The following is a 25,284-nucleotide window of genomic DNA, read 5'->3' on the forward strand; positions in this document are numbered from 1 at the left end:
CAGACTCAACATTTGTTGCAACTTGTCTGAACCACTTCACTACATCACACACCTGATTGCTGCGTTGTGGAATAGTCTAAGCTACGACCCTTTGGCTCTGTTTTCTAAGACAGTGTGTTGTCTTAGTAAATTCATCCCTTCCTTGGGTGGCTAGATTCTCACATCTGGTGCACCCACCATTACACGCTACCTAAGTTCTACAGTACTTCGAAAATGGCGGGAATTATTAATCCCCAAGGCAAAAAAGGGCAGCCCATGGAAATGGATTTCTCTATTTCTTTGCTTCGTCTTCGAGAGGCGGGGACTACCGAAGGGAGTAATTATTATACCTCAATCTCTACTTATTTCAACCACAAAACCACTACAGCCGAGGGTTGTCGGGTACAAGCTCTCCTCAACGGGAAAGATGGTTTCTCTCGATCATACGATTTCTTCTCTACTCACAAGACTTTGGTTATATGTCCTAGCTGGATGTAGAAGTATTCTAACCAGTGTTGCTAGTAGTTCAAACAGTTCAGTTAGTTCAAATTTGAGGCTGAACTGTGTTACGATGGTCATAGTCATGATGCCAGTCCAGGAAAAGTAATCTAGATTGAATCTAAAGAGAGAAGAAGAAGAAGGAAGGAAGGTGAGGCTATTCCTCATAACATACAGTTGTCTGCTTAGCGGTTGTAACCTTGGTGGCTAAGGCTACACCCGTAATCCCCATAACAACCGTAATCCCCATAACAACCGTAATAACCGTAATAACCGTAATAACCGTAATAACCGTAACAACCGTAACAACCGTAACAACCGTAAGCTGTGACAAGCTGTGAGCTGTAATCGTAACATCGCTAGCTGAACTCGCTGCCCCTGTCGACGATAGCAAGTTCCTCGAGCCCTGAACGACTGGGCCATCAAGGAGAAGTTCTCCTGGCGGCTCCAGAGGAGGGACAAAGACGGGGCAACCGCCGTTTGTCCTGAGGAGGGCTGTGCCTGGCGTGTCCGAGCCAACCCCGACGACGAGCAATGGAATCCCCCACGGCTGACCGCGAAAAGAGAGGGTTCGGAGGGAGGACGCCGGGCTCGCCGGGATCACGGAGGAATTCTGCCACTTGGGGCAGTTGTTGCTGCTGTGCCGGACTTGGTCCGCACACGCTGCGGCACCTGCGGCGAGCCTGGGCATAATGCCAGGACTTGCCGCAGGCCTCATAATTGACCCGTTCTCATATGAGAACAGGGGGGTTTACGGGGGGGTTTACAGCCCGTTCTCATATGAGAACGGGGGGAGTTTCTAGATTGGGCTTGGGCGGGTCACGTGGGATGGAACTGGGTACATAGAATGTTGGAACTGCATTCCTGGTAGTACGCTGCACATGCGTAGCCTGTATACCAACTGTGTATATATAGGGGCTTCGCCCCCCGTAGTTTTTCAATCAAGTCGTCAAACTCCAATTATGTGTTCAACATAGAATTTATTTATTGTTTTACTGGGTATATGGAGTTTTTGCCCTTGTATAATAATACACCATCGCCTGCCTCGCTAAGGTAATTGCCAATATAGCCACTATATAAATGAAGCGGGCTCTCGAGCAGGGGAGCTCTTAGGGTGCTGCCCTCGTGGGCGTAGTCTTCTCTCACATAGGGCATCATCCGCTTCTATACAGAGTGAAGATCAACATGGCACGAGATGCCCGCTGGTATCAGCGTGAAGTTGCGGGGAAAACTCTTGTTATATGGGGTAGCCCAGTTTAATAGATTGTATCACACTTAGGCCTGTTGCTTAAACCAACGCTTGTCGTCCAACAAATGCAATCCACGCACAGATTACGCCAGAACACCCACCGGAGGTGGACGTCAGAATTTAGTCTGGTTCGGTCCTTTTTAGGCCGTTTCAACATGGATGCTCGTGGATAATTTCTTCTATCATATAGTAGTTAGCCAGCATACTTCAAATCTCGCACCTATGAGATCCTGTTCGCACAAATTAGCCACCACTGTCGAGTTAAAGCGATGTGACCCACCGAAACCGGCATTTATCATGACGATCTAGATGTGGAGGCATATCACTGCCGGCGAGTAACATCGTGCTGTTGGCAGCGCCTCCAACAATGCCACTGCAGGCAGGTTCGACGCCCGGTTTATCCAAGCCAGTGCGCCCATTTTACAACACTGACGTGGGTGTACCTGGCAATACAGTGCCAGCGACTGCCAAGTCCTGGCAGTATATTCTCTACGGTCACCTGTTTGGATGCTTCCAATACAAACAAATCACAGGACTTTAACACTTGGACAGAAAAGGGTTTCGTGGTGGCCATTTGACCAGCCATCTGAATGTCGTAATTACATTTATACAGTACCAGCGATTAAACACTAAACTACACTTATCAGACTAGCCTCAGTTCATCTAAGCCCTATCGTCCAGCATCCCTCAATGCCATTACCCACTCTTCTTCTCCTTCCACGGTGCTATCGTTTAGGATGGCCAAGACCTCTCGTGCGGAGGTGACACCGTAGAACTTAGTCTCCAGGCTTCCAATCAGCGCCACCATAGCTCTAACCAAGACAGCATCGCCTTCAAACACCCATATATCCCAGAGTCGCGTGATTACATCAAGATTGAGCTGCTTCGTGAAGAGAGACGAGAAAATGGAGTTTACGCATGGCCCCGGTTGTTGATCGATCTGGATACTTAAGCAGAGGTGCTTATAAAGGCGCGGGAATTTGGCGGATAATGTCTCCAGGACAAGAGAGTGGATGCGGGACATCGCGCCGTGATCATGGGTATGGAAACTGAGAGGAAGCGGGCGGTTAAGGAGGTTGGCCAAGGTGCAGAATGCGGCAGCCGGTGTTGGGAAATTAAGCAACAAGAGTGCTGTAGCAGTCTATCGGGAGTCAGTACAGAGATCTCAGGCAGCGGAATCAGTATACATACACTTAGGCCGTCAACGTATCCAACGTCACTCCTGTACATCACATATGCCATCAGAACGTCAACCAGCGACTCCGAGAGCGGTCCACCAGGACGGAAGATGCGGAGTTCGGGGTAGGTTGTCGTCACATCCCTGTTAATGCTCTCGAACCATTTCCCTTGGACAAGATCATCGGCGGTGGCATTGCCTTTTGCTAGCTTCTTCTTGAGATTCTTAGCACGTCGTAACGCTGCATTATACGAAGACTCCGATACACCAAGCTCGTTGCCAATGGCCCTGTCCCATACAGCACCTCTAGATCTAGGGGCGATGCCTCTCCACCACAATTCCCTCGTTCGCTTCAAGGAGGTTGCCGCCTCCCAATTTGGCAGGACGTGGTCTTCCCATATCCTCAGCAATGAGCTAGCCGTATCATCTCGAGATGTATCGCTTGAATTTGAAGCCTCTCGTTTCTTCTCAGTCTCCATGGACGCCGCCATCATTTTTTGGTACTCTTTCAGATGTCGTTTTTCCTCCAGAGGATCCTTAGGCGGGAGCCAGCTCGGCCTCGTCCGGGACAGTACGGCCATCTTCTCTTTTGAGATAGGAAGCGGGTCGATCATTACGTCGTTCTGTCTCAGAGGGAGCTCCGACATTACGGATTTGGATCGCTTGATATCTGAGAGGAAGGGTGGGCGCTTTGGTTGGTTGGACTCCAATTGCTCATCTGCATGTGCTTCAAGGGCTTCCGTCAGAGATTTGGCTTCTGCGTTCAGCTCCGATAGCGCTACCGTCCAGCTCTTCGCCCGTCTAGGTTTCGTATAGAATGATGGACTTGTCGGTTTATGGAAACTTTCGTCCTGCTTCAGGCTCCCTTGTGCGCCTGGGGTTGCCGGAGTGCCATTGCCAGCGGGCTTAATCTTCTCTTTCAGGACGAGGGCTGTTGGCGGTACGTCCACCGATCGTTCGCCAGGTGGGCGCGGGGACATGGGGACGTTTTGGAGGAAGCATTCATCCGGGATATCATCATCTTCATCGTCGCATTCCTTTTCCAATTCCTGTGCTGACTTGCGCTCTCGATTCGACTGCCAGCTCATTCGTGGTGACCGCGGTGACCGCGGTGACCTCGGAAATGGTCCAGGTTGTGTAAGTGGGCTGGGGCTTCGATTTCGCCCGTTCATCGCCCTAAGGCTGGTCATGGACTGGGTTGAGAAGGTGCGGCTAGGAGCTGCGCTACCGGGCGCCAGTCCCAGCCCGAGCCCTTCGCCAGCCAGTTTCCGCCCATGGGGGCCTAGACCCGGCACAGCCGGCCTCCCCTTGGACGTCAGGTTTCTCTGTATGGATGCCAGCGATCTCGATCTCCCTTTCATGGATCGATCCGAGGAATGTGACGGTAGCTCATCGACGAAGTCGTCGGTCTCTTGTTCCAACTGCGCATCATCCAGCCCAATGTCCTCAAAGTGTCCTACATCTGCCAGGATGCCGTTGTCGTCGGATTGGTAGGAAGAATGGAAGGACGACTTTGAGCTACTGAGCGAAAGGTCGGGAGGTGAGCCCGGCATGCCAACACTGCTCTCGTGGCTCTCCTCATCGGGGGTGGTCTGGTTCATAGCATATTCAGTAGTCGAGGTATGGTTCGTCGCGGAGAATGGAGGAGCTACTGAGGATGCAATGTTGGCGGTTGCCCGACTCTCGCGGGTGCGTTGGATATCGTGGGCTGTTTCGTGTATTTTGTTTGTGGGTTCGATGTGTGTCGAACTCCGTAAGTCGGTGAGAGAAGCTCTTGGGAAATTAGACAGAGACCATGCGACGACCCTTGAATGTGGGGCAACGGCTCTGAAGAAGGGACGAATGACAAGAAGCGAATGTATAAAGAAGAAGCAAATATGTGCTATAAAAGTACTGCAAAAAGTACTGTAAGAACGAATATCAACACTGCGAGACGAAGAAGCCGTATTGACGATTTGAAGATTGGCTGTGGTTAGTTTTGTCGACGATGATGTTTGCGGTCGTGGTCGGGAGTTGTTTAGCCCAGTTTTGGATGAGATGATCTGTGGTACGTACCAAAATGTGAAGCGGTTCGGTCAGGGGGGTATAATCAGGTACGGGTCGAATAGCCAGGCCTTATTGGCTTATTAGGCTTATTGGAGTTATTTCCCTAAATTCTTCAGCACGGGGAATAAATATATGAACATTATCTCCAGAGAACTACAATACTATAGTAGAGATAGAGTATAAACTATATGAATTTGTAAAGCTGGATTCAGCGTATACTCGGGTCGATAGCCAGCGCTTTTTGGTTTTTTGGTTTTTTGGCTTTTTGGCTTATTGGCTTTTTGGCTTATTGGCTTATTGGCTTTTTGGCTTATTGGCTTTTTGGCTTATTGGGTTATTGGCTTATCGGGATTATTGAACTTATTTCCCTAAATTCTTCACCACGGGGATAATAACTTTTCTTTAATATAAGTTACTACCAGTGTTCACCAAAATAGTATTAGTATTTATGCTTTTCAAATAGTATTCGGCGATGAGCAGTATTCGGGCAAAAATTGAGGTATTCGGCGAGTATTTGCCAAGGTGCCAAGCTACGAGGATTTTACCCCGCCCTCATAGATAGATCCGTAAAAATAGATCTGTAGATAATATATTACTTGATATTTCTACCAGAATGAGCGACTCTGAGCTATCAGTAATTCCAAGTGACGAAGATGAGGAAATACAGCGCCTACCAGCCCCTTCTCCATTAGAGTCTTCGCTGTCAATAGCTCTACCATTACTACAAATACAGCCACAACTCCCAAATACTCAGTCACCGCTATTCTTAAAGAACATATTTAGTAGAACATTGTTAAGCACTAGCCCTGCAACGATGAAGATTGTCTGCATGCAAGATGGCTGTAATTATAAGCCAAAACTGAAGCTTTTATTATGGAATATGACAGTGCATTGATGTATGTGATGTTGATTAATTGATTGAGGCAAGAGAGCTGCTCTACGGAATCTCTACGTGTGGAGGTGCTCGCTAGTCGAGTTCACTCAACCACGTCGTGCGGGCTCAATACCCAGAACCTCCAGAGTTCCTCACACCCCCCAGGCCGCATAAGACGTGCCTCTGTATTGCATTGTACTATTTTACATTGTGATATTCTCGATATCTGTCATTTTGACCAAACCCAGCTGTTGAATGAAACGTGCATGCTTGACAGGAAACAATGGCTTTGTAAGACCGTCTGCAACCATATCATCTGTTGCAATGTATTCCAATTTGACCATTCCCTTTGCGACTTGCTGTCTGATGTAGTGCCAATAAACTTCAATATGCTTCGTACGTGCATGGAATTGAATAGGCTGAGTGAGTGAGATAGCTGGTTTGTTGTCTCCATGAATGACAACAGGGTGAAGGTCAGGACCGAAGTATTTAAGCTCTGTGAGCAATTGTTGAATCCAGGCAGCCTCCTTGGCAGCGTAGGTCATGGCAATATACTCAGCCTCTGTTGATGAAGTAGCGGTAAGAGTCTGTTTACCGCTTTTGTATGTTACAATGCCACCTGCAGCTTTGAAAACATATGCATGAGAGCTTGCTCTGTTGTCGGAGTTGTCTGCAAATGCGGCATCGCTGTAGCCCACAAAATCAAGTCCTGGTGGACCAAATCGACCAAAAGGACTTGATTGATCAAGGGTAAGAGTGGTTTGTGGAGCTTAAAAGCAAATTGCAAGGTCTGGAAAGCTCTTAAATTGATCAAGGGTAAGAGTGGTTTGTGGAGCTTGAAAGCAAATTGCAAGGTCTGGAAAGCTCTTAAGGTATCGCAAGACATGTAAGGCGTGATCCATATGTTGCTGGCTTGGATTGTCTGCGAATTGACAGAGCTTATGAGTTGCAAAAGCAATGTCAGCGCGTGTAGTATTTGCAGCATAGCCAAGAGCACCGATCATACTCTGGTATTCCTGACGTAAATTCTCATCTATTGAACCGGTAAAAGGCTTAAGATGAACGCCATCAGGCTGCATAGGGTGAGAAGCTCCTTTGCAGTCTTCCATATAGTACTGCTTGAGAATTTTCTGAATATAGGTCTCCTGCGAAATGTGCATGGTTTTGCGAGTGCGATCACGGGTGATTTCCATTCCGAGGTAATGGTTAAGTGGACCAAGGTCACGGAGTTCGTATTTATCGCAGAGCTGTTGCTTCATCTCTGTGACAGTTTGGAGGTTGCGGTGGATGAGTATAATATCGTCAACGTAGATGATGATGATTCCACCGTGCTTATGATGTTGAAAGACACAAGGATCTGCATTAAGAGGCTGGTATCTGAGAGAAACGAGGAATGTAGTGATTTCTTGTTGCCATAAAAGAGGTGCTTGCTTAAGTCCATAAAGAGCCTTAAGAAGACGAGCAACAAGGGCACGGCCGTGTGCATCTGTAGATTGAAATCCAGGTGGAAGGCGAATGTAGATATTATCGTTGTCGATGGGACTATTAATAAAAGCACAGACAGCATCGAGCTGAATACATTCGAGGTCATAGATTGTAACAATGGCCATGAGGAGTTTGAAGGTGGCTGCGCGTACAACAGCTGCATATGTCTCGAGATAGTCTAATCCCAGACGCTGTTTGTCACCACGGACAACAAGACGAGCTTTGCAAGAAGCTAATTTGCCTTCTGCATCGGCCTTGTATTTGAATACCCATTTCACAGGGAGAACACGTTGGTCTTTATGATGTAGAGTTTGAGTCCAAGTGTGATTTTTGACGTGTTGAGAGATCTCCTTATCCGTAGCTTGCTTCCACTGTTCACTAAAAGGATGGGCCATAGCCTCTTTCCAAGTGCGTGGTTCAAGAGGAAGATTTTGAATGTTTGGTTTATGATCCATTCCTGCAGCAGAGCAATATGCGACTGTAGGTGGAAGAATACAGAGAGCGTGTCCGTGGTTTTGACGCTTCTTTGCAAGATTATCTTTTTGTTGTTACAAAGCTTGAGTATATTGCTGACCTTTCTCTGTCTGTTTAACTTTGCGTTTTGAGTGAGAGGAAGAGGAGACAGGTTGATCCTGAATATGGAGATGGTGTTCGTGTAAGGCAGGTTGAGGTAGATCAAGTTGTTGCTGTTGAGTAGGAGGTGGATCGATGAAAGACATGTCTTCAAATTCCTGCTCGAGAAGAGTCTGTCGACCAAGTTGTGGGAGTTGAATCTCTTGATTTGCAAGCGGAGTAGGATCTTCATGAGTAGATTCACAGTCTGATCCTTGTGGTGAAGAATCTTGAGGCGAAATCACCCCCCCATATGTTAGAGTGTGAAGATCAAGAGGAAGAACACCCCCCGAATCTACAGGGAGATCTGGATGGAAGTGGTCAGCATTAAGAGTAATATATCCAGAATCATCTTCGTCATCTGTATCCTCGCTGTCGAAAGTTGCAAGCGGGTGCACTGGATTGATTTCGTTCTCATTAAATGTGACGTGAGAGGTGCAGATGACTTTGTTTTGCGTGGGGATGTAGATTCGATAAATGTGATCACCTTCGTAGCCAACGAGTTTGCCTTTCTGAGCTCGGACATGGAACTTCTGTCCTTGAACTCTCTTTTGCTTTGGTATGTAAACATAAGCTGTACAGCCAAATGTACGCCAGTGAGCAATGTTAGGGAGAATATGAGTTTGTTCGCAGAACTCAGAAAGCACTTGATGTGGTGTCTTTGAATTTTCGTTCTTGCGAGTAGGTGTTCTGTTCATGCTTTTGAGAGCTGTTATGAAAGCTTCTGGCCATATCTTGTATGGAAGTCCACTGCCTTGGATCATGGATCTGAGACGGACTTCCGTAGTATGGTTCGCCGTCTCGGCTTTGCCGTTCTGATATGAGTGGTATGGAGCCGATGGTTCATATTTGATTCCATACTTCTGACAAACCTCTTGAAGTTGTTGTTGTGAGAACTCAGTTCCTCCGTCAATGCGAAGTCTCTTGATGTGAGATCCCATCTGGTTGTGGTAGAAGTTGATGAACTTAATCAAAGCAGGAAAGGCATCACTCTTATTTTTATAAGCTTCTCCCCATCGGTATCCTGAAAAATCATCTGTAAAAAGAATGAAGTATTTCTCTCCACGGTGTCCAGTGTTTGTAAGTGGGCCAACTGTATCACAGTGGATAAGATCTCCAACTGCAGTTGTCTTCTCTTGTGGTTGGTGAGAGATCTTCTGTTGTGCTTTTGTAAGATGGCATGTTTCACAGAACTGTTGTTCTCCAGTAAGCTTGTAGCCAAGTTGCTTTGCAAGATTATGGATGGAATCCCATCCTGCATGTGCAAGGCGTTGATGAAGGAGATTGATGTTAATGGAGATGATGGTGGGAACAACAGGTAAAGCAAGTGTACCCTGATCGATGTGTTGATCGCCAATGCCCATGACTTGTGGGCAGTAAAGCTGAAGAGTAGGATGGAATGGTGTGTACATGACTTCGATCCCTGTCTCCTTAAGACGGAACGTCATAGTGTCTCCCATCCAGATGATTGCATTCTCTGTTCTAAACTGCAACACCTTGGCTGAGATGATGCTAACAGGAATGGTGGGCGCGTAGTAGACTTCTGTAATCTGACGCGTAACATGGTTGCCATATCAACAGTGACAAGTTGAACTGTTCCCTTTTGACGTGCAAAGACAGATCCATTTGCGGATTCAACTTGCAATGGGACGATATTTTGTAACAAGATGAAGGCATCTTTGTTGTTGCAAAGATGATAGCATGATCCGGTATCGACGATCCACATCTCCTTATACCATGATTGTGAAGTAGAGAGAACAAGTGAAGGTGTAGATGCAGGAGATGGAAGCATTGCCATAGTTATGATGCCTCTCTTAGAGTTCTTCTTGGCCGTCTTCTGATTGTTGTATTTCTCTACCCATTCTGCCTTTGGTGTGAATCCTGCAATTGTGCTCAACTCGGGGTGGAGATGAAAGCATTTGTGAACTGTATGGGATTTGCCGCAGCATGGACACTTGTCACGTGTGTTTTGACAGTGTTGTGGTTTTGACTTTGTATGTTCCTTGTTGTGACCATTAAAGTTGACAAGGTTTCCATCATTCTTCTGCTTTGATTCATCAAGAACAGTGTTGATGCAGTCGTTGATGTCTGGCACTTTGCCATTGCGAAACTCTTGTCTCATAGTAGCAGCCCAAACAGGATAGAAGTTGGAGAGGATGTGGATAAACTGGAGAGTTCTGACGGTGTCAGTAATGTCGCATTTGGCTTCATTTGCTGCAGCAGGAGTGATGACCATTTGTTGATAAATTTATCCAGTCCCTTGCCATCCCATGTACAGTTGATCCAGTTTGTATAGTGCACTAGCATCTGCACAGGACCTTCTGTATCAGCGGGTTGTGATGAGGTCGAGCATCTCCTTTGCACTTTCAAGATCTTGGATTTGTGCAGTGAGTGTAGCTGGAACTGAAGTGACGATGACGAGTCGAGCTTTTGCATCGTTGGCTTTCCATTTGTTGTAAGTGAGACTCTGAGCTCCGATGCGAGCCTAAATCTTTGAGTCTTTGAATTCGCCATCTTCATCGAGGTATTCTTCGAGGATGTTAGGCTTTTGGAGTTGAGTTGTATGGCCTGAGACGATGTCCCAAAGTGAGAGTGATTCGAGGTACATGCGCAAGGTTGCTCTCCAAGTCTTGTAGTTCTTGGAGCCTTCAAGTTTCGGAATCTTGGGGTCTTTCTCCATCTTGACCGTTATTTTGAGTTAGCCAATTTGATCTGGAGGAAAGGGTGGGGTTGAGGTGGTTGTTGATGTTGTTGTCGACACGCCTTGGTTGAGGTGAGATCGACAGGTTTGTTGATATGTGATAAGTTGTGAGGATACTCAAAGAGCTTTCCAATGACTTCCACAAAGTTGATTGTTGAATCAAACCAATGACTGCTTTGTTATATGGGTGCATACGCGACCCGGGCTCATAACCTGACAGTGCATTGATGTATGTGATGTTGATTAATTGATTGAGGCAAGAGAGCTGCTCTACGGAGTCTCTACATGTGGAGGTTGTCATACTGACATTCGTTGCACTCAGTTTGCTATCAAACTCAAGAGCAAACTTAGAAATCTCCTCCTCAAACCTACAAGTCACCATACATATCTTGGCTTATCACACCAACAACAGAAGCAATACTACTCAACGATTGCTGCAAACTCTTCTACTACATCTGTTTATGCTACATACATCACGGCATATCATTTGGACACTCATTGAACAAGTTATTAAGAAAATCTCCTCCTTAAGGGGGTGGGTCAATACTACCACATGGCATATCTCTACCAACTAGAGGCCTAGGAACATGAACGATAGCTCTAGAAGCTTCTACAACCCTCTATGATTCATTACACGTCATCGCTCCTTAGTTACCCACAAGATTGGTTAAGTTATGACATAATTTGTCTATAGGTACTCTGACCTTGGACCTCCTTTTCACTTCCTATAGGCTAGGAACCCAAGAGATGGTTCTATGGGATTCTCTTACGTTCACTACATGATTAGCAAGCTAGTTGTGGGTCGCACTTGATTTCTAATACATTTACCAAGCCTGGTTAGTCATGGAAAGTCATGGAAAATGAGAGAACTACACTCCTTTGGCATAAATAGGATTGCCCTTTCCTTAAGAAAGGGCAAGCAGGCAATACAGTAAATCGACTATCACATACTTCCCCGTCTTTTACAAGCTTCCAAGCATTCATCTTGTTACTCCTTGTTTCTGAAAAGTCAGTGAGGTGTTAACCTCTGACTTACCCCTGAGTTCCCAGACTCAACATTTGTTGCAACTTGTCTAACCCACTTCACCACATCATACACCTGATTGCTGCGTTGTGGAATAGTCTAAGCTACAACCCTTTGGCTCTGTTTCCTAAGACAGTGTGTTGTCTTAGTAAAATCATCCCTTCCTTGGGTGGCTAGATTCTCATATCTGGTGCACCCACCATTACACAAAGGCAGAAGCATCACAAGAAAAGAAGGGTTTACATCAAGCTAGGATTAAAGTACAGAAGAGAGAGCAAGAGCGAAAGAAAAAGGTTGCATGGCTTCTTCGAGTAAAAGAGTTTATAGTAATTGAGCTCTTGACTCCCATTCTTGATCTAGAGGCATAAGCAAAGGCACAAGCAACAGCAGAAGCAGAAGCACAAGCAGAAGCAGAAGGGGTAGTTGGGCAAATAGAGGTAGTAGATATGGTAGGAGATGATGGTTCTGATGAAAGTGATGAGGAGAGTGTAGTTTTCACGTTGTATAATGAATGAGAAGAAGTATCTTCTATATAATTTTCTATGTGAAGATACCTACTTATTTTGCCCTAAGAGGGGACACTTGCTTACTAGGGGACACTCGCTTCCTCTAACTGTAAGTGAAGCGAACAGGCGGTCCTAATGATTAGTATCTACTAATATATACACAACTAGAAAATGAGGCTTTCTACAAATACGCACACTTCTACTCCTAATATCTGCTAACATGCGCACAACCAGAATAGGCCCTACCTATTAATGCTAGACACATTTTGCAAATTCATGTACATCTACTACTACTAGCTATGTAGAATTAGAACAGATTTTGAGGCATTCTGAGAATGTATGCACTTATACTACTAACTACGTAGAATCTACGCATAATCTGCATGTTAATGCCTAAAGCATTCTGCAAATGTACACACAGCTACTGCTAACATCCACAAAGCTAGAACAGGGCCTGCCTATTAATGGTAGAAGCATTCTGTTTACAGAATTCCTTTGGTATTATTATTTACTTTTTTCTAGGATGGGTTCTAAGTGTAGAGAACTAGTTGGGATGGATGGGATGTGTACAATGGAGTTGTGTAGTCAGTTTAGCATTCGACACCCCATTTTGGTTTTAGGATGAGAAGGCCCTAAAGGAGCTAACTCGTCTATGGTATTCTTTATCAAATAGGCAACTTAGCCGAGCGGTTAAGGCGATAGTTTTAGGTCATTAGGTGATTTACTAGTTTAAAAGAGCGAGAGTTTAAATCTCTTTAGTTGTCATTTGTTTCATTAATTTTACTCCTACCCTTCAAACTAGTAGTTTGATGAATTAGGTGTTTGATTAATAGAGTGTGGTTTAATTATGATTACAAACAGAGAGCCTTGCTATCACTTGTACTAGGTATGACACTAAGCACCTTAATAGCTATAGATTATATCATTATATATCAACACAATTTATATTTAATATTTACACATATAGATGGTATAACGTGCTTCATTAACATGCTTCATCACTAAGCAGCACAATCACCTACTTTTCTGCAGAATCCTATATCTTCATTCCTATATACTTTTCCACCACAATGTAACAATGCCATTACAAACCTATGAAGTGAAAATCATGCTAGCTATTAAAGCCATCCAATCTGCCAAAAAAATAAGCATCTGAAAAAAGCTACTACTCTCTACAAGGTACCTAAATTATTTATGTGCCACAGAATGAACAGCCACACTCCTAGAGCTAAGACCTAAGCAAATAACCAACAGTATATTTTAGACCTAGATGTAATGGTGGGTGCACCAGATATGAGAATCTAGCCACCCAAGGAAGGGATGATTTTACTAAGACAACACACTGTCTTAGGAAACAGAGCCAAAGGGTTGTAGCTTAGACTATTCCACAACGCAGCAATCAGGTGTATGATGTGGTGAAGTGGGTTAGACAAGTTGCAACAAATGTTGAGTCTGGGAACTCAGGGGTAAGTCAGAGGTTAACACCTCACTGACTTTTCAGAAACAAGGAGTAACAAGATGAATGCTTGGAAGCTTGTAAAAGACGGGGAAGTATGTGATAGTCGATTTACTGTATTGCCTGCTTGCCCTTTCTTAAGGAAAGGGCAATCCTATTTATGCCAAAGGAGTGTAGTTCTCTCATTTTCCATGACTTTCCATGACTAACCAGGCTTGGTAAATGTATTAGAAATCAAGTGCGACCCACAACTAGCTTGCTAATCATGTAGTGAACGTAAGAGAATCCCATAGAACCATCTCTTGGGTTCCTAGCCTATAGGAAGTGAAAAGGAGGTCCAAGGTCAGAGTACCTATAGACAAATTATGTCATAACTTAACCAATCTTGTGGGTAACTAAGGAGCGATGACGTGTAATGAATCATAGAGGGTTGTAGAAGCTTCTAGAGCTATCGTTCATGTTCCTAGGCCTCTAGTTGGTAGAGATATGCCATGTGGTAGTATTGACCCACCCCCTTAAGGAGGAGATTTTCTTAATAACTTGTTCAATGAGTGTCCAAATGATATGCCGTGATGTATGTAGCATAAACAGATGTATTAGAAGAGTTTGCAGCAATCGTTGAGTAGTATTGCTTCTGTTGTTGGTGTGATAAGCCAAGATATGTATGGTGACTTGTAGGTTTGAGGAGGAGATTTCTAAGTTTGCTCTTGAGTTTGATAGCAAACTGAGTGCAACGAATGTCAGTATGACACTTTGCTATTCTAGCAACTTGCTTCTCTTGCTTGTCAACCTCCTTTTGTGCCTTGATGAATCCTAGAAAATACATGAGCTACAGTTAAAGCACCCCTAAATTGAAGTGTACGATGGCTTCTGCTTTTGCGAATTTAACTCCCTTAAACTTGTCCTTATAGCATAGAATAATCAAACTCTTGTATTTAATCCCTTGCAATGAAGTATGAAATTGCTGTTTTAACAGGCTACTTAACAATGGAGTAAACTTATCTTTCTATACGTAAAGTTGCTTCTCTGAATTCTTCAACATAGGTAGCAAAGGTTGTGTTTTATCCTCTTGTAATAGCTTTGAGTATTTCTAGGTTTTAGTAAGAGAAACTACACTTTTCACAGGCCACAATTCCTGCCTTTTAAAAAGCATAAATGATAGTTTAAGGTTTGAAAGTATCTGCTCTAATCTATAGAAGATCTCGTATAAATGAAGAGATATCATATTGTAGATCAAACTTCTGTATTGCTGCTTAAACGGCAACTTCGTGCTAATGCTTATATAGTTGTAAAATTCCAACATCAAGAGGTTGTAAAATGTGTGTGAGATGAGATGGAAATGTAAAGGGGTAGATATGGTGTTTCTCTACAAGAATAGCAAAGGGAGGATAATGGTGACTTGTATAAGAATTAAGTAATAAAGCCTTTGGTTCTGAGGTTTTTGTACTTGAAGTATGCTTAATAAAGTGATTTAGCCATTCTATAGCAAGTTCGTCATTGATATATAGTAGAATTCTCTCTGTCCTATTATTCCTTGAATAATAAGAACAGGTGGGATTGTATCTCCACTTACAGAAGCAGCTTTAACAACTGTAATTAAGCTTTAGTTTTCAGGACTTGGTGTGTATAGCTCATAAACTCTAATTAGAACTAAAACTTGCTCTCTACCTAGAATCCTAATTCGAAATCTAGTCTTGTCTATATTCCATATATTGCTTGACTTGATCTTATGCTCTTGCAATAATCCTTTATATCATTAAAACCAATTAATGACAACTGATTTCTCATGTGCAGTTGTCCGTTGCTTTGAAATTAGCTTTGTAGTTAATAGTATGAAACTTAACAAGCTCACGCTTAAGGAATTTTGTCATCCAACTTTTAGAAGGAGGTACACCATCTGTCTTTCCGTTTTGATATTGTTGAAGAATCCATTGTGAAATAGTTGAGAGTTGAGTGTTTGATAGGAGCTTGTTCTGTCCACTATGACGAATTGTGCTTAATTGATCGTCGTAAGGTATTAGGATGCACTTTGAAGATCATAGCTGCAACTGAAGCTGTTTCATTTGGGTTTTGAAGGAGCCATTGTTTTGCCTCACGTAGAGCAGCTTTCTGACCAGACATTATTCGTAGTGGGGTGGTGCGTGGTAGGTGATTGGTGGCTGGTATGTGGTGGATTTTGAGAGGGGACACTTGCTTACAGGGGGACACTTGCTTACGGGGGGACACGTGCTTACAGGGGGACTCGCTTCCTCCGACTGTGACCGAAGCAAACAGGCAGTCCCGACGATTAGTAGTCGAGGTGCACACATTCGCAGAATACCTTAGGTGTAGCTGCTTTCCAGTTGTGCACATTCGCAGAATGCCCAAGGAATTAATGAGTAGGCCGGCCCCATTCAGAATGCCTCGGGAATTAATGGGTAGGCCCCATTCTGGTTATGCGCATTTTGCTTATATCAGTGCTAGAAGTGCGCACATTCAGCAGAATGCCTTTGGCATTAACTTTCACAGAACACCTCTGGCATTATTAATAGGTAGGGCCCATCCCAGCTGTGCGCATTTTGCCCATATTAGTCCTGAAGTGCGCACTTTCGCAGAATACCTCAGGTATCACCACTTCCAGCCATACTATCTATCTATCTACGAGTTAGTTGAACAGAGCCCGGCAAGGGGGGCATACCCCTCGTCGTCCTTCCTTGCTTTATTAGTACAGGAGCTTAATATAGCACACTCCCCTCCCCCTTCCCGCCCTCCTTTTGTCCCAGCCGCCCTTCCGTGGGAATGCAACCCCTCATCCCCGTCTTTCCACCCCCCCCCAGTCAAGCTACACGAATCCCCGAAGACTACCCGGTCGGATGCATTCCAGTTCCGGCTTCCGGTTCCGGGAACGCTGGTACCAGATAGATGTGCACAAAATAGCAGTAGAATGCGTATAGTGTCTCAATGTGAAACTACGAAACAGCGATGGCTGCGGCGATGCTAGGGCCACGCGGCGCGGGGTTGATCTAGACTTATCTGATTTGAAGCAAGGGGCGGGAGGGCTTAGCTCTTTCTATCAGTTAGTTCCTTACAGTATAGCTATTTTCGTGCAATTTGTTTTTATTACCGGTTCCAGTCATCAGTGCACGACCATGTCGTTGGTGACAAGAGAGGGAGCAGCGGGCAAGCTGCGTGAAGCAAGCTGCTTGGAATCAAATTAGAGGGTTATTTGTTGGTCGTTTCTTTCCCTCATCTCTCTTCTAAAGCACCCCCAAAGCCGTAGCAAAAAAAAACGACCCAAAACCCAATCTCCATGCACGCATCCATCGTCAAATCCCACATCCCACCCATCCATCTATCCTGCCTATAATACACCCCGCCCCGGCCCCTAACCCCAGCGCCAACAAATGCATAACCCCTTTTCCCCCCTCCCGCCACCAAATTTAAAACAAAAAGTAAAAGTACACCCCGATCACAAGCGTCCGCCTCTCCCCGGACTGCCCCCTTCAGTCCCGTACTCCCCGCCGTAGCTGGAGCCATCGCTCTCATCCCTGGCAGAGTTGGCGGCGGCAGCGCCGTTGGAGGTACCGCTGGTGCCGTTGGCGTTGGCGGCTGTTTCGGCGCGGGCATTGCTGATCATGCTGGGCAGTTGGCGGCGGCGGGCGTTGATGAACCAGTTTGATATTTGGTCTAAAAAAAGTAGTGGTTAGCTTGCTATTCGTATATAGCGTGACTTGCCGAGCAAGCCACCACAAAAATAAGGACAGGAGAAAAAACTCACTCATCTGCAACCCCGTCCGCACCATCAAATCCTGCTTCTCATCCTCGGTTGGATACGGATGATGCAAATGCCCCACAAACCAAGCCCTCAACTTATCCGTCGTCTCCTTCGGCAGATTCCCCCTCCTCTTCCGCCCACCACCACCACTCTTCCCATCCCCCATCCCCTCCACCCCATACCCCGTCTCCGCCACATAGTTCTGCGGCGGATACCCATTCCCATTGACACTAACCCCGAACTCCCTCCCGCGCTTCCCGCCGCCGCCACCGCCGCCGTCGTAAACCGTGTACTGCGAGGGCGGAGGGTAGGGTTGGGCGTCGTAACGATCCCGGCTGTAGGCTTGCGACGCGTAGTCGGCGCGAGGGTCAAATAGTCTCGGTGCAGCGGGCTCGGGGTATCCGCGGCCGGGATACGGCATCTGATCCGCCGCACTTGCAAAAACCGTCATAGGCGGCGGTCCCGGCGGTGCCCCGGGCGCACTCATCATCGTACTCCTCGGGCTGGTGCGATACGGGGTCTGCATCCCGCTGCTCCCCCCTCCGCTTCTGCCGCGGCGCTCTGGCTCGGGGGTGAGCAGGCGCCGTTTCTGTGCATAAGGGCTCGAGGGGCGGGCGTCGATGGGGACGGGGGCGGGGGCGAGGTCGATTTCGGGGACTGCTTGGCGGATGGGGGGGAGTTCGATGTTTTGCAGTTGTGAGCGAGGGCGGGTGGGGAGGGAGGAGAGGGCCGCGGCGAGGTGGGCGGGGATGGGTGACGGGGCGTGCATGGTTATTGTTGTGGCCATGGGCGTGGTTGTTGTAGGTCGGTAGGTTGTGTTGGGGCCGGTGGGTGGGTGGGTGGCGGGCGGTGCGTGTGGTGTCGTGGTGAGGTTGTGGGATGTGATGGTGAGGTTGGAGAAGGTCTGGGGATGCGGTGTTAGTTGTTGTTGTTGTGTTTAAGTTATTATGTTGAGCGAGGGAGGACGGCAGGGGAGGTTTCGTCCCAGGGCTGCCAAGGGAAATGTGACGAAGCAGTGAACTCTTGGCGGGCGTGGTCTAGAATAGAGCACTGCAGAGGGCGAGACTGGACGGACGTACCAACTATAAATATCTCCTAAACGTGAAAGGTCAGAGATGGCGGTTTGTTTCGTTGGATGGAAAATGGCAAGGGGCGAATATATTCGTCGATCGAAGGTATTGGGTTGATATGTTGTGCAGCGGAAAGGCTGGATTTGAGGGCAAGGAGGAGAGTGAGTGTATGAAGATAAGATGGCGATATATCGATCAGGGCGTGCTTGCGTGCTAGTAAAGAAGTGCAGGATCAATGTAGGTATGTCGAATGGTAGAAGAGGAAGTGGTCAAGAGAGAACAACGAGATGCAAGCAAGAGCAGAAAGTCAAGATGTCAATCAGTCGGGTAGTAGATGTCGGAGAGAGGGAGAGAGGGAGAGGGGGAGAGGGGGAGAGAGGGAGGAGGGAGGAGGGAGACAAGATAGAGAGGAGAGAGGCAAAGTAGTAGTAGTAGTATAGTAAGTGGAGTAGTGGAGTAGGTAGTAGGTTAAAGTAGAGTCAGTTAGCAAAAAGGGAGGGCAGAACCATGACAAGAACTACGAGACGGGCATGGCACTTTCATGTAACGCAACCCACATTGAGGCGAAGGGCGAAGGGCGAGGGCGGAAGGGCGACTAAGCCATTACTTCGTACATACAGTTAAGAGTACTATAGTACTATAGTACTCGTACCAAAGTACATGAATGACGCCTCGACGGGGCCTTCAACGGGGCCTCGCGAGTCAATGACCCTTACTAAGGGCAGAGGGGACTAGTAGGGGACTAGTAGAGACAGAGTAGTAGATTTAGTCGTAGATTAGTAGATTAGTAGATTAGTAGATTAGTAGATTAGTAGATTAGTAGATTAGTAGATTAGTAGATTAGTAGATTAGTAGATTAGTAGATTACAGTCGTGTAGACTTAGCCTCCCTATCCCCCTGCCCCGCCCTGCCCTTTTCGTTAGAGTGACTACCATACTATGCTATTCTTACCACTATGTGTGTGTGTGTTGTGTGTGTAGTGTGTGTAGTGTGTGTAGTGTGTGTAGTGTGTGTAGTGTGTGTGTACTCCGTAGTGTGTGTGTAGTGTGTATGTAGTGTGTGTGTACTCCGTAGTGTGTGTAGTGTGTGTAGTGTGTGTAGTGTGGGTAGGTGTGTGTACCCCAGGGTGTGTTCTAGCGGCGTGTCGAAAAAAGAAGGTTCAGCTACGTACCCACACACACGTCGTCAGATGGCTTGGCAGGAAGTTTTTCTCTCCGAGCCGGGTTCTTGGGGTGTAACGGAACGGTACATTGCATATTTAGGAACGGGAAGAGCAGAGCAGAGTAGAGTAGAGTAGAGTAGTACAGTAACAGGAACTATGTAGAGTACAAATTCTTGCAGTTAAGAGTGGGTGAGTGGTTGGTTGATGGTTGATGGTTGGAGAGTGGACATTTGGGTGAGAAAGTGGGTGAGATGTGTGATGGATGATGGGTGGATTAGTGGTGGATGAGTAATGCCAGGCTGACAAGTGGAGGTACCAGTACCAAGAGGGTACAGGCGGGATACAGTCAACAGCCGACGGGCACAGTACCAGTCAGTTTCAGTCATCTAGCGTCAGCAGTCAGAGAGTGGGAAGTTGGAGGTGGCAGTTGGATTGTGGATGCAGAAAGCCATTTATTAGGGCAAAGCAAGACCGAGTGCAAGGCAAGGCAAGGAAAGGAAAGGGCGCATCATCGACAGAGCAAGGGAGAAAGCCAAGGGCGCACTTTGTGGGCGGGAGCTGGTATCTCGCAAGTACCCCATGTATCACAGTTACATACAGCACTCCAAGACACGCGCTAATTGCCCTATCTCGGCGGCGGCGGAAAGCAGGTCAAGGGAGCAAAAGGTACCGGTACGTTCGGTGCTAGTGGACCCTCACGGTGATGGGGGGCCATCACCGCGAGACGAGAATGAGATGAGGGAGACAGGAGCAGAGATGAGTGAACCGGATAGCCCGGATTTGGTGTAAAGTGCGTTTTGTACGGAGCATGTAGAGGATTTGTGTGCTGGATGTGCGTGTGCAGCACCCCTCCGATTGCGGACAACATCTGGCCCATCCACCCCATCCACGCCCATCCACGCCCATCCACAATGAATGATGGGATGGGGATGATGGCACATCCCATCCCGCATCTGATTGTGCGCCATGGCGTACGTACTGGTCTTTTATTGATGTGGGGTTGGCTTGACTGCTGTCTGCGGCATCCCACTCCAACCGCCATCCACCCAACGCCATCCACTCAACGCCATCCACTAACGCCATCCACTAACGCCATCCACTCAACGCCATCCACTCAACGCCATCCACTCAACGCCATCCACTCAACGCCATCCACTCAACGCTATCCACGGATGGCGGTTGAGTGGATGTTCCCAACTGCCTATCCCTCTTGCTACTATAAGTACAGCTACAACCAGTACTTCCAGTACAAGTACATGGCAACCTCCGTCCCTTCCCACCCTCGCACCATCTCATCTCGCCTCTCCCCTCTCAAGCCCCCCGTCGATCCCCGATCCGCCGCCTGTCAACATCGTGCAGCCCGTGCATCCGTGCACCACCCTCACCCAACCACCCAACCACACATTTATCCCATTTATTCCCGAACATTCCCCTTCGAGCCCGCGGCTCCTCTCTCTTCTCTCCGCCACCTGCCCCACTCACCACTCCCACTGTCACACCCCTATTCGTTTCCCATCAATCCTCCTTGGCCCTACCAAGCAAAATATACTGTATTCCGTACTATACGTACTATACCAAAATTACGAGTGCGGGACAACCTCGTATGGGAGAAGAGAACCTCGTACAAAGTACGTACTCAATCTGAAAGGCCCCACCATCTCATCTCCACACCTTCGCGCCGAACATTCCTCATGACCCACCCATCCCCCCCCAGTGAAGGCTTCTCCCACCCATCCATCCTTCCCCCCCCATCCCCCCCCCCAGTGAAGGCTTCTCCCTAGCGAAGCCTTCACGTCAGCGCCAGCACAAGGCCCGCGCGGTCTAGCCTCACCAGCCCTAGCAAGCCCACTCTCACTGACGGACGCCACCGACCGGCATGAAAACCCGTTAATGCATGCATCCGTCCCGACTTGTGCACGCATCCGCTGAGCATCTCGGCCTCTTCGGCCAATTCACACCTTGCAGGCGGGGCGGGAGATGGCGTGGATGGATGAACGCCCAGTCAGCGAGCCAGCCAGCTCCCCCCCACCACACACACACACCAGATCCATCCCCCTCCAGCACAGCCGCACGCCAGATCGCCGTCCCACCCGCCGCCAGAAGCTTGCGTAACACGCGCTATCCCCTCTTGCGTCCCGCGAGCCGTTGCCTGTCACCCTTTTGCACACTCACACACGGGCTACACGGTACCGGCATCCGGCACCGCCAAGGTGCCCCAGTCCAGTTCTTGGCCCCTTCTGTTCCTGCCGCTCCGTTTCCCCGTCTAGCACTCGGCGCGGACACGACGCAAGACAGACAGACAGAGTGGATCTTCGTAGAGGACTGACTGTACACCCATCCACCACATCACACCCACACTCACCTCCGCCACCCCATCCAACGTCACCTTGCCGATCCCCGTCTCGTTTGACTCCCACCTGCACCCCCTGTGCTCACCTCGTACCCTTGTCTGTTTCGAAACGCGGTGGGAAGGGAAGGTTTAGGGTACGGAGTACATAACTTGCTCACACGCACTTGCACCACAAGCTGTGTGTGCTTGTTGTATGTGGTTGGCAAAAGAAACGGTTGGCGAAACGCTTCGTTTCACCGCTCTCGAAACGGGGTGAGGGTGACCACCCATCCACACCTGCTGCGACAACCTCGGCTCACTCTCTCCGATCGACGGCAATATGGGACTCGTACTGTGGAGCAGACGGACTGCAGGCGTGCGTGTAGGCGTGTAGGCGTGTAGGCGTGTAGGCGTGTAGGCGTGTAGGCGTGTAGGCGTGTAGGCGTGTAGGCGTGTAGGTGTGTAGGCGTGTAGGCGTGTAGGCGTGTAGGCGTGGCGTGTAGGTGTGTAGGCGTGTAGGCGTGCAGGCGTGCAGGCGGGCAGGCGTGCAGGCGGGCAGGCGTGCAGGCGGGCGTGTAGGCAGAGATAGCTCAGATCTGTCGTTCGTGTCAGGCGTAGGTGATGTGGATTTTGTGGCGTATGTAAATCAAGAAAACTTGGCAAGCACAAGCACCTCTACGTACCACAAACCTCGTCAAAAAATCGAAAAGGAGCATCCCATCCCACCGCTCATTCACCTCCTTCTTCTTCCCCCAAGATCCGCGTTCGCCCACCGCTCGTTCGCTCACGAGCTCGCCAACAGAGCTGCCAGATGAGAGAGCACACGTAGCATCGCATAACACGAGGTGGTGTAAGGTCTCGTCGGTCCCCCCCCCGCGGCGTCCGCGCCGCCGTGAGGGATGCACAGCGTCACCGTGCCGCCATCCCCACCATCTATCAACGCATCTTCTCCCGTGGAGGGTGCATCATCTACCAGTTCCTGTGCCACCTACCTACATCCCACCAACCTGCCATATACAGCCTTCCTCTCTTCCCGGTTCCCATGAAAACCTCCCATCTCCTTAACAAACTATGACGTAAATCACGTGTCTCCCCATACCCAGGAAGTCTCGGAAGGGTGTGTTCTACAAGTGGAGCACGACTAACAATGCGCGAAACCTCCTCCACCGCTGTATATCCCACCTGTCTGTCTGATCTGTCTCTGTCTTGGCAGCACACCCCGCCGGCGGAGATTTGGATCTTTGTTTTGGGGGAGGGGAGTGGGAGCGATAGTTTCTCTGTCTGCCCTCTTGCTCGGCGCCGGGAGTGGAGGGCCCACCGGCGAGCAGAGGGAAAGACAGGAAATGGGTGGGGGCGCAAGAAAGAGAGGCAAGGGAGAAGGAGAGAAAATAAAATCTCTGTGACGTTAGCAGTGGGGCGTGCCTTGTTGACACAGTGGGGTCTCGGGCATGGAAGGGTGATTTGTCGGGTCTGTCAGATCCAAAACGTGTGCTGTCTGTAACTTACTTGCCGTTCTTTTTTTGCCACCCGCTACTCCGTTAGTATTGTATTGTATTGGAAAAGATCTCTGCTCCGTCTGGTGTGCTCCGTCTGGTGTGCTCCGTCTGGTGGGGGCCGGCTGAAGTTGATGGGTACGGATCCGCAACCAAGACCACCGAGGTGAGGAGTGACGGGAGGGATGACCGGCATACCACTGGTACCGCCAGCCATGCTATGCCATGCCATGACACTACTATTACAATGTCACCAAAAATCAATATGCCGAGGAGCCGGCAGTTGCGAGAGCGTGGCGATTACCCCACTGCGCCGTGGTTGATCACGACAGCCCCGTCCCCCGTGGCCTGGTTGGCAGTGTGAGTGGATGCGGCGCTGTGTCAGGTTGGAGTTAGTGATGTGGATGGGCCGCAGAACCGGGAAGTGAAGTGAAGTGAAGGGGATGGCAGATCCGAGGGTTCTGCAGACGGTGAGCGACTGACTTAACTGCCGCCGACACCTTCACATGAAGGTTTTTAGCTCATCGCTCGGTGGGGTCGCTTGCTGAAACGGGACGGAGGGAAAATTGGGAAAAGTTTGATTGTGCCGATCGTGGGTTACGGGTATCAAATCAGAGGAATCGAAATCTCACTTGTCAGCCCGAAAGAGTAAGTCCCTCTAGTTAGTTAGTCGTAGAGTAGTAAAGTAGAGTTAAACTTTGGTAGCGGTCCGTAAGAATAGAATAATGATAATTACGGGCGTATCAACCAGTCTTTAGAACAGTGATCAATGAAAGCATATTTTATTAATCTAGCTATTGTAACTACTCTATATAGTCGATACTTCCACCCCTGAGCCAGTCTCAGAGGAGTGGTGCCCAGCATCGCTTGCTCAGTTGGGCAATATTGAGCTTGGCGCCGGGTTGGCACTTGGCAGCCTGGGCGGCATCGCCGCCCCTTTTCCCGGGCACGGAGTGAGAATTCCACAAGTAGAGTAGTTAAGAGGTTAGTTAGACGGAACGGCAGGTGCGATAGACGGCAGACAGGCCGAAACAAAATGTACCAGTACTTACGATGTCATCAATCCCCCGCTATCCCGCACAAAAATTTCTCGGGAAATCTCATAAAACCGACTATGGATGACATGACAACGATGGGGTCCTCAAACGGAGGATTGATTGGTGGGAGGACGAGGGGATTACAAAATACCCAATTAATCGCCATCTCCTTGCTCAAACTTGCTGTGTTGCCAGAACGGCTTTTTTCGCGCTCTCCACGGGGGACGGGGGTTCGGGATTACAGATGCTCCTTGTATGTGACGTCGAGGGGGAAATAAAAAAATTATAATTGGAATTAAAAAAGGTGATAAAGATAACCACGATCTGTGCATTCTGCTTGTGATCTTAGCAATTCCGGAAAAAGGGGGCGCCTATCTTGCCAGCTTTCGCATATAACCCTCCACTAGCAACATACTGCTGCTCCCTTGCTTCCCGCGGTCCCGCCTCCCGCCGAATCTCCGAGTCTACTGGCTGCAACAGCAACAGCTTCACAGAGGTCTAGAAGAACACCACAACTTGTGGACAAAGCTACAATTGAGGAAATAGATGGAGAGAGTGAAGAAGATCCATACGATAACGTAGGTCATGGTGTAACCGGCTACTTTTCCGCCTAGCGCAGATCTCGCATTCACATGGCTTCCGGCGATCAAGGACAAGATTGGAGGGACGGATCAGATAGTGGCAGAACTTGTGGACGTGCTTGAGCACCTGTGAGGTTCCAATTGAGGCTGTTTCGCGCGATTTGCAGTCACAGATGGACAAAAGGAGGTTGAGATTTGCGTTGCCTACATGAATGGGCGAGGCCTATTCGAACATGGCTACGCGTTTGCGT

The 25,284-nt window shown here is 48.1% G+C and overlaps 4 protein-coding genes and 1 non-coding gene across 5 annotated transcripts; 1 reads left to right on the forward strand and 4 right to left on the reverse strand.

Annotated features, from left to right (window-relative positions):
• Positions 1 to 634: 634 nt before the first annotated feature.
• On the reverse strand, positions 635 to 1,195 carry VC83_05814 (uncharacterized protein; the record flags this gene model as incomplete). The annotated part of the gene is made up of 1 exon (XM_024469428.1): positions 635 to 1,195. The coding sequence occupies one exon, from the start codon at positions 1,193 to 1,195 to the stop codon at positions 635 to 637; it is 561 nt and encodes a 186-aa protein (XP_024322369.1).
• A 1,093-nt stretch (positions 1,196 to 2,288) lies between these two features.
• Positions 2,289 to 5,068, reverse strand: VC83_05815 (uncharacterized protein). Its single transcript, XM_024469429.1, has 2 exons — positions 2,918 to 5,068; positions 2,289 to 2,867 (listed from the first exon to the last, which is right to left on the reverse strand). Exons 1-2 carry the CDS (start codon positions 4,502 to 4,504, stop codon positions 2,397 to 2,399), a joined length of 2,058 nt encoding a protein of 685 aa, XP_024322414.1. The 5' UTR covers positions 4,505 to 5,068; the 3' UTR covers positions 2,289 to 2,396.
• Positions 5,069 to 10,405: 5,337 nt separating this feature from the next.
• On the reverse strand, positions 10,406 to 10,831 carry VC83_05816 (uncharacterized protein; the record flags this gene model as incomplete). Its single annotated transcript, XM_024469430.1, has 2 exons — positions 10,406 to 10,600; positions 10,817 to 10,831. 2 exons carry the CDS (start codon positions 10,829 to 10,831, stop codon positions 10,406 to 10,408), a joined length of 210 nt encoding a protein of 69 aa, XP_024322415.1.
• A 1,991-nt stretch (positions 10,832 to 12,822) lies between these two features.
• On the forward strand, positions 12,823 to 12,916 carry VC83_05817 (the record flags this gene model as incomplete). The annotated part of the gene is made up of 1 exon: positions 12,823 to 12,916. It is a non-coding gene; the product is annotated as a tRNA-Leu (tRNA).
• A 4,139-nt stretch (positions 12,917 to 17,055) lies between these two features.
• VC83_05818 (uncharacterized protein) lies at positions 17,056 to 18,148 on the reverse strand (the record flags this gene model as incomplete). Its single annotated transcript, XM_024469431.1, has 2 exons — positions 17,056 to 17,273; positions 17,365 to 18,148. The coding sequence occupies 2 exons, from the start codon at positions 18,146 to 18,148 to the stop codon at positions 17,056 to 17,058; spliced, it is 1,002 nt and encodes a 333-aa protein (XP_024322413.1).
• Between the last annotated feature and the right edge of the window lie 7,136 nt (positions 18,149 to 25,284).

Source organism: Pseudogymnoascus destructans (assembly GCF_001641265.1).
Source record: "Pseudogymnoascus destructans isolate 20631-21 unplaced genomic scaffold scaffold_16, whole genome shotgun sequence".
In the NCBI taxonomy this organism is placed as follows: Eukaryota; Fungi; Ascomycota; class Leotiomycetes; order Thelebolales; family Thelebolaceae; genus Pseudogymnoascus; species Pseudogymnoascus destructans.

Excerpts from the sequence above, each read along its gene's own strand:
- VC83_05815 (XM_024469429.1), bottom strand. The coding sequence starts at position 4,504 with ATGAACCAGACCACCCCCGATGAGGAGAGCCACGAGAGCAGTGTTGGC. Across the intron at positions 2,868-2,917 it reads GATACGTTGACGGCCTAAGT|ACTGCTACAGCACTCTTGTT; the intron begins GTATGTATACTG and ends GACTCCCGATAG.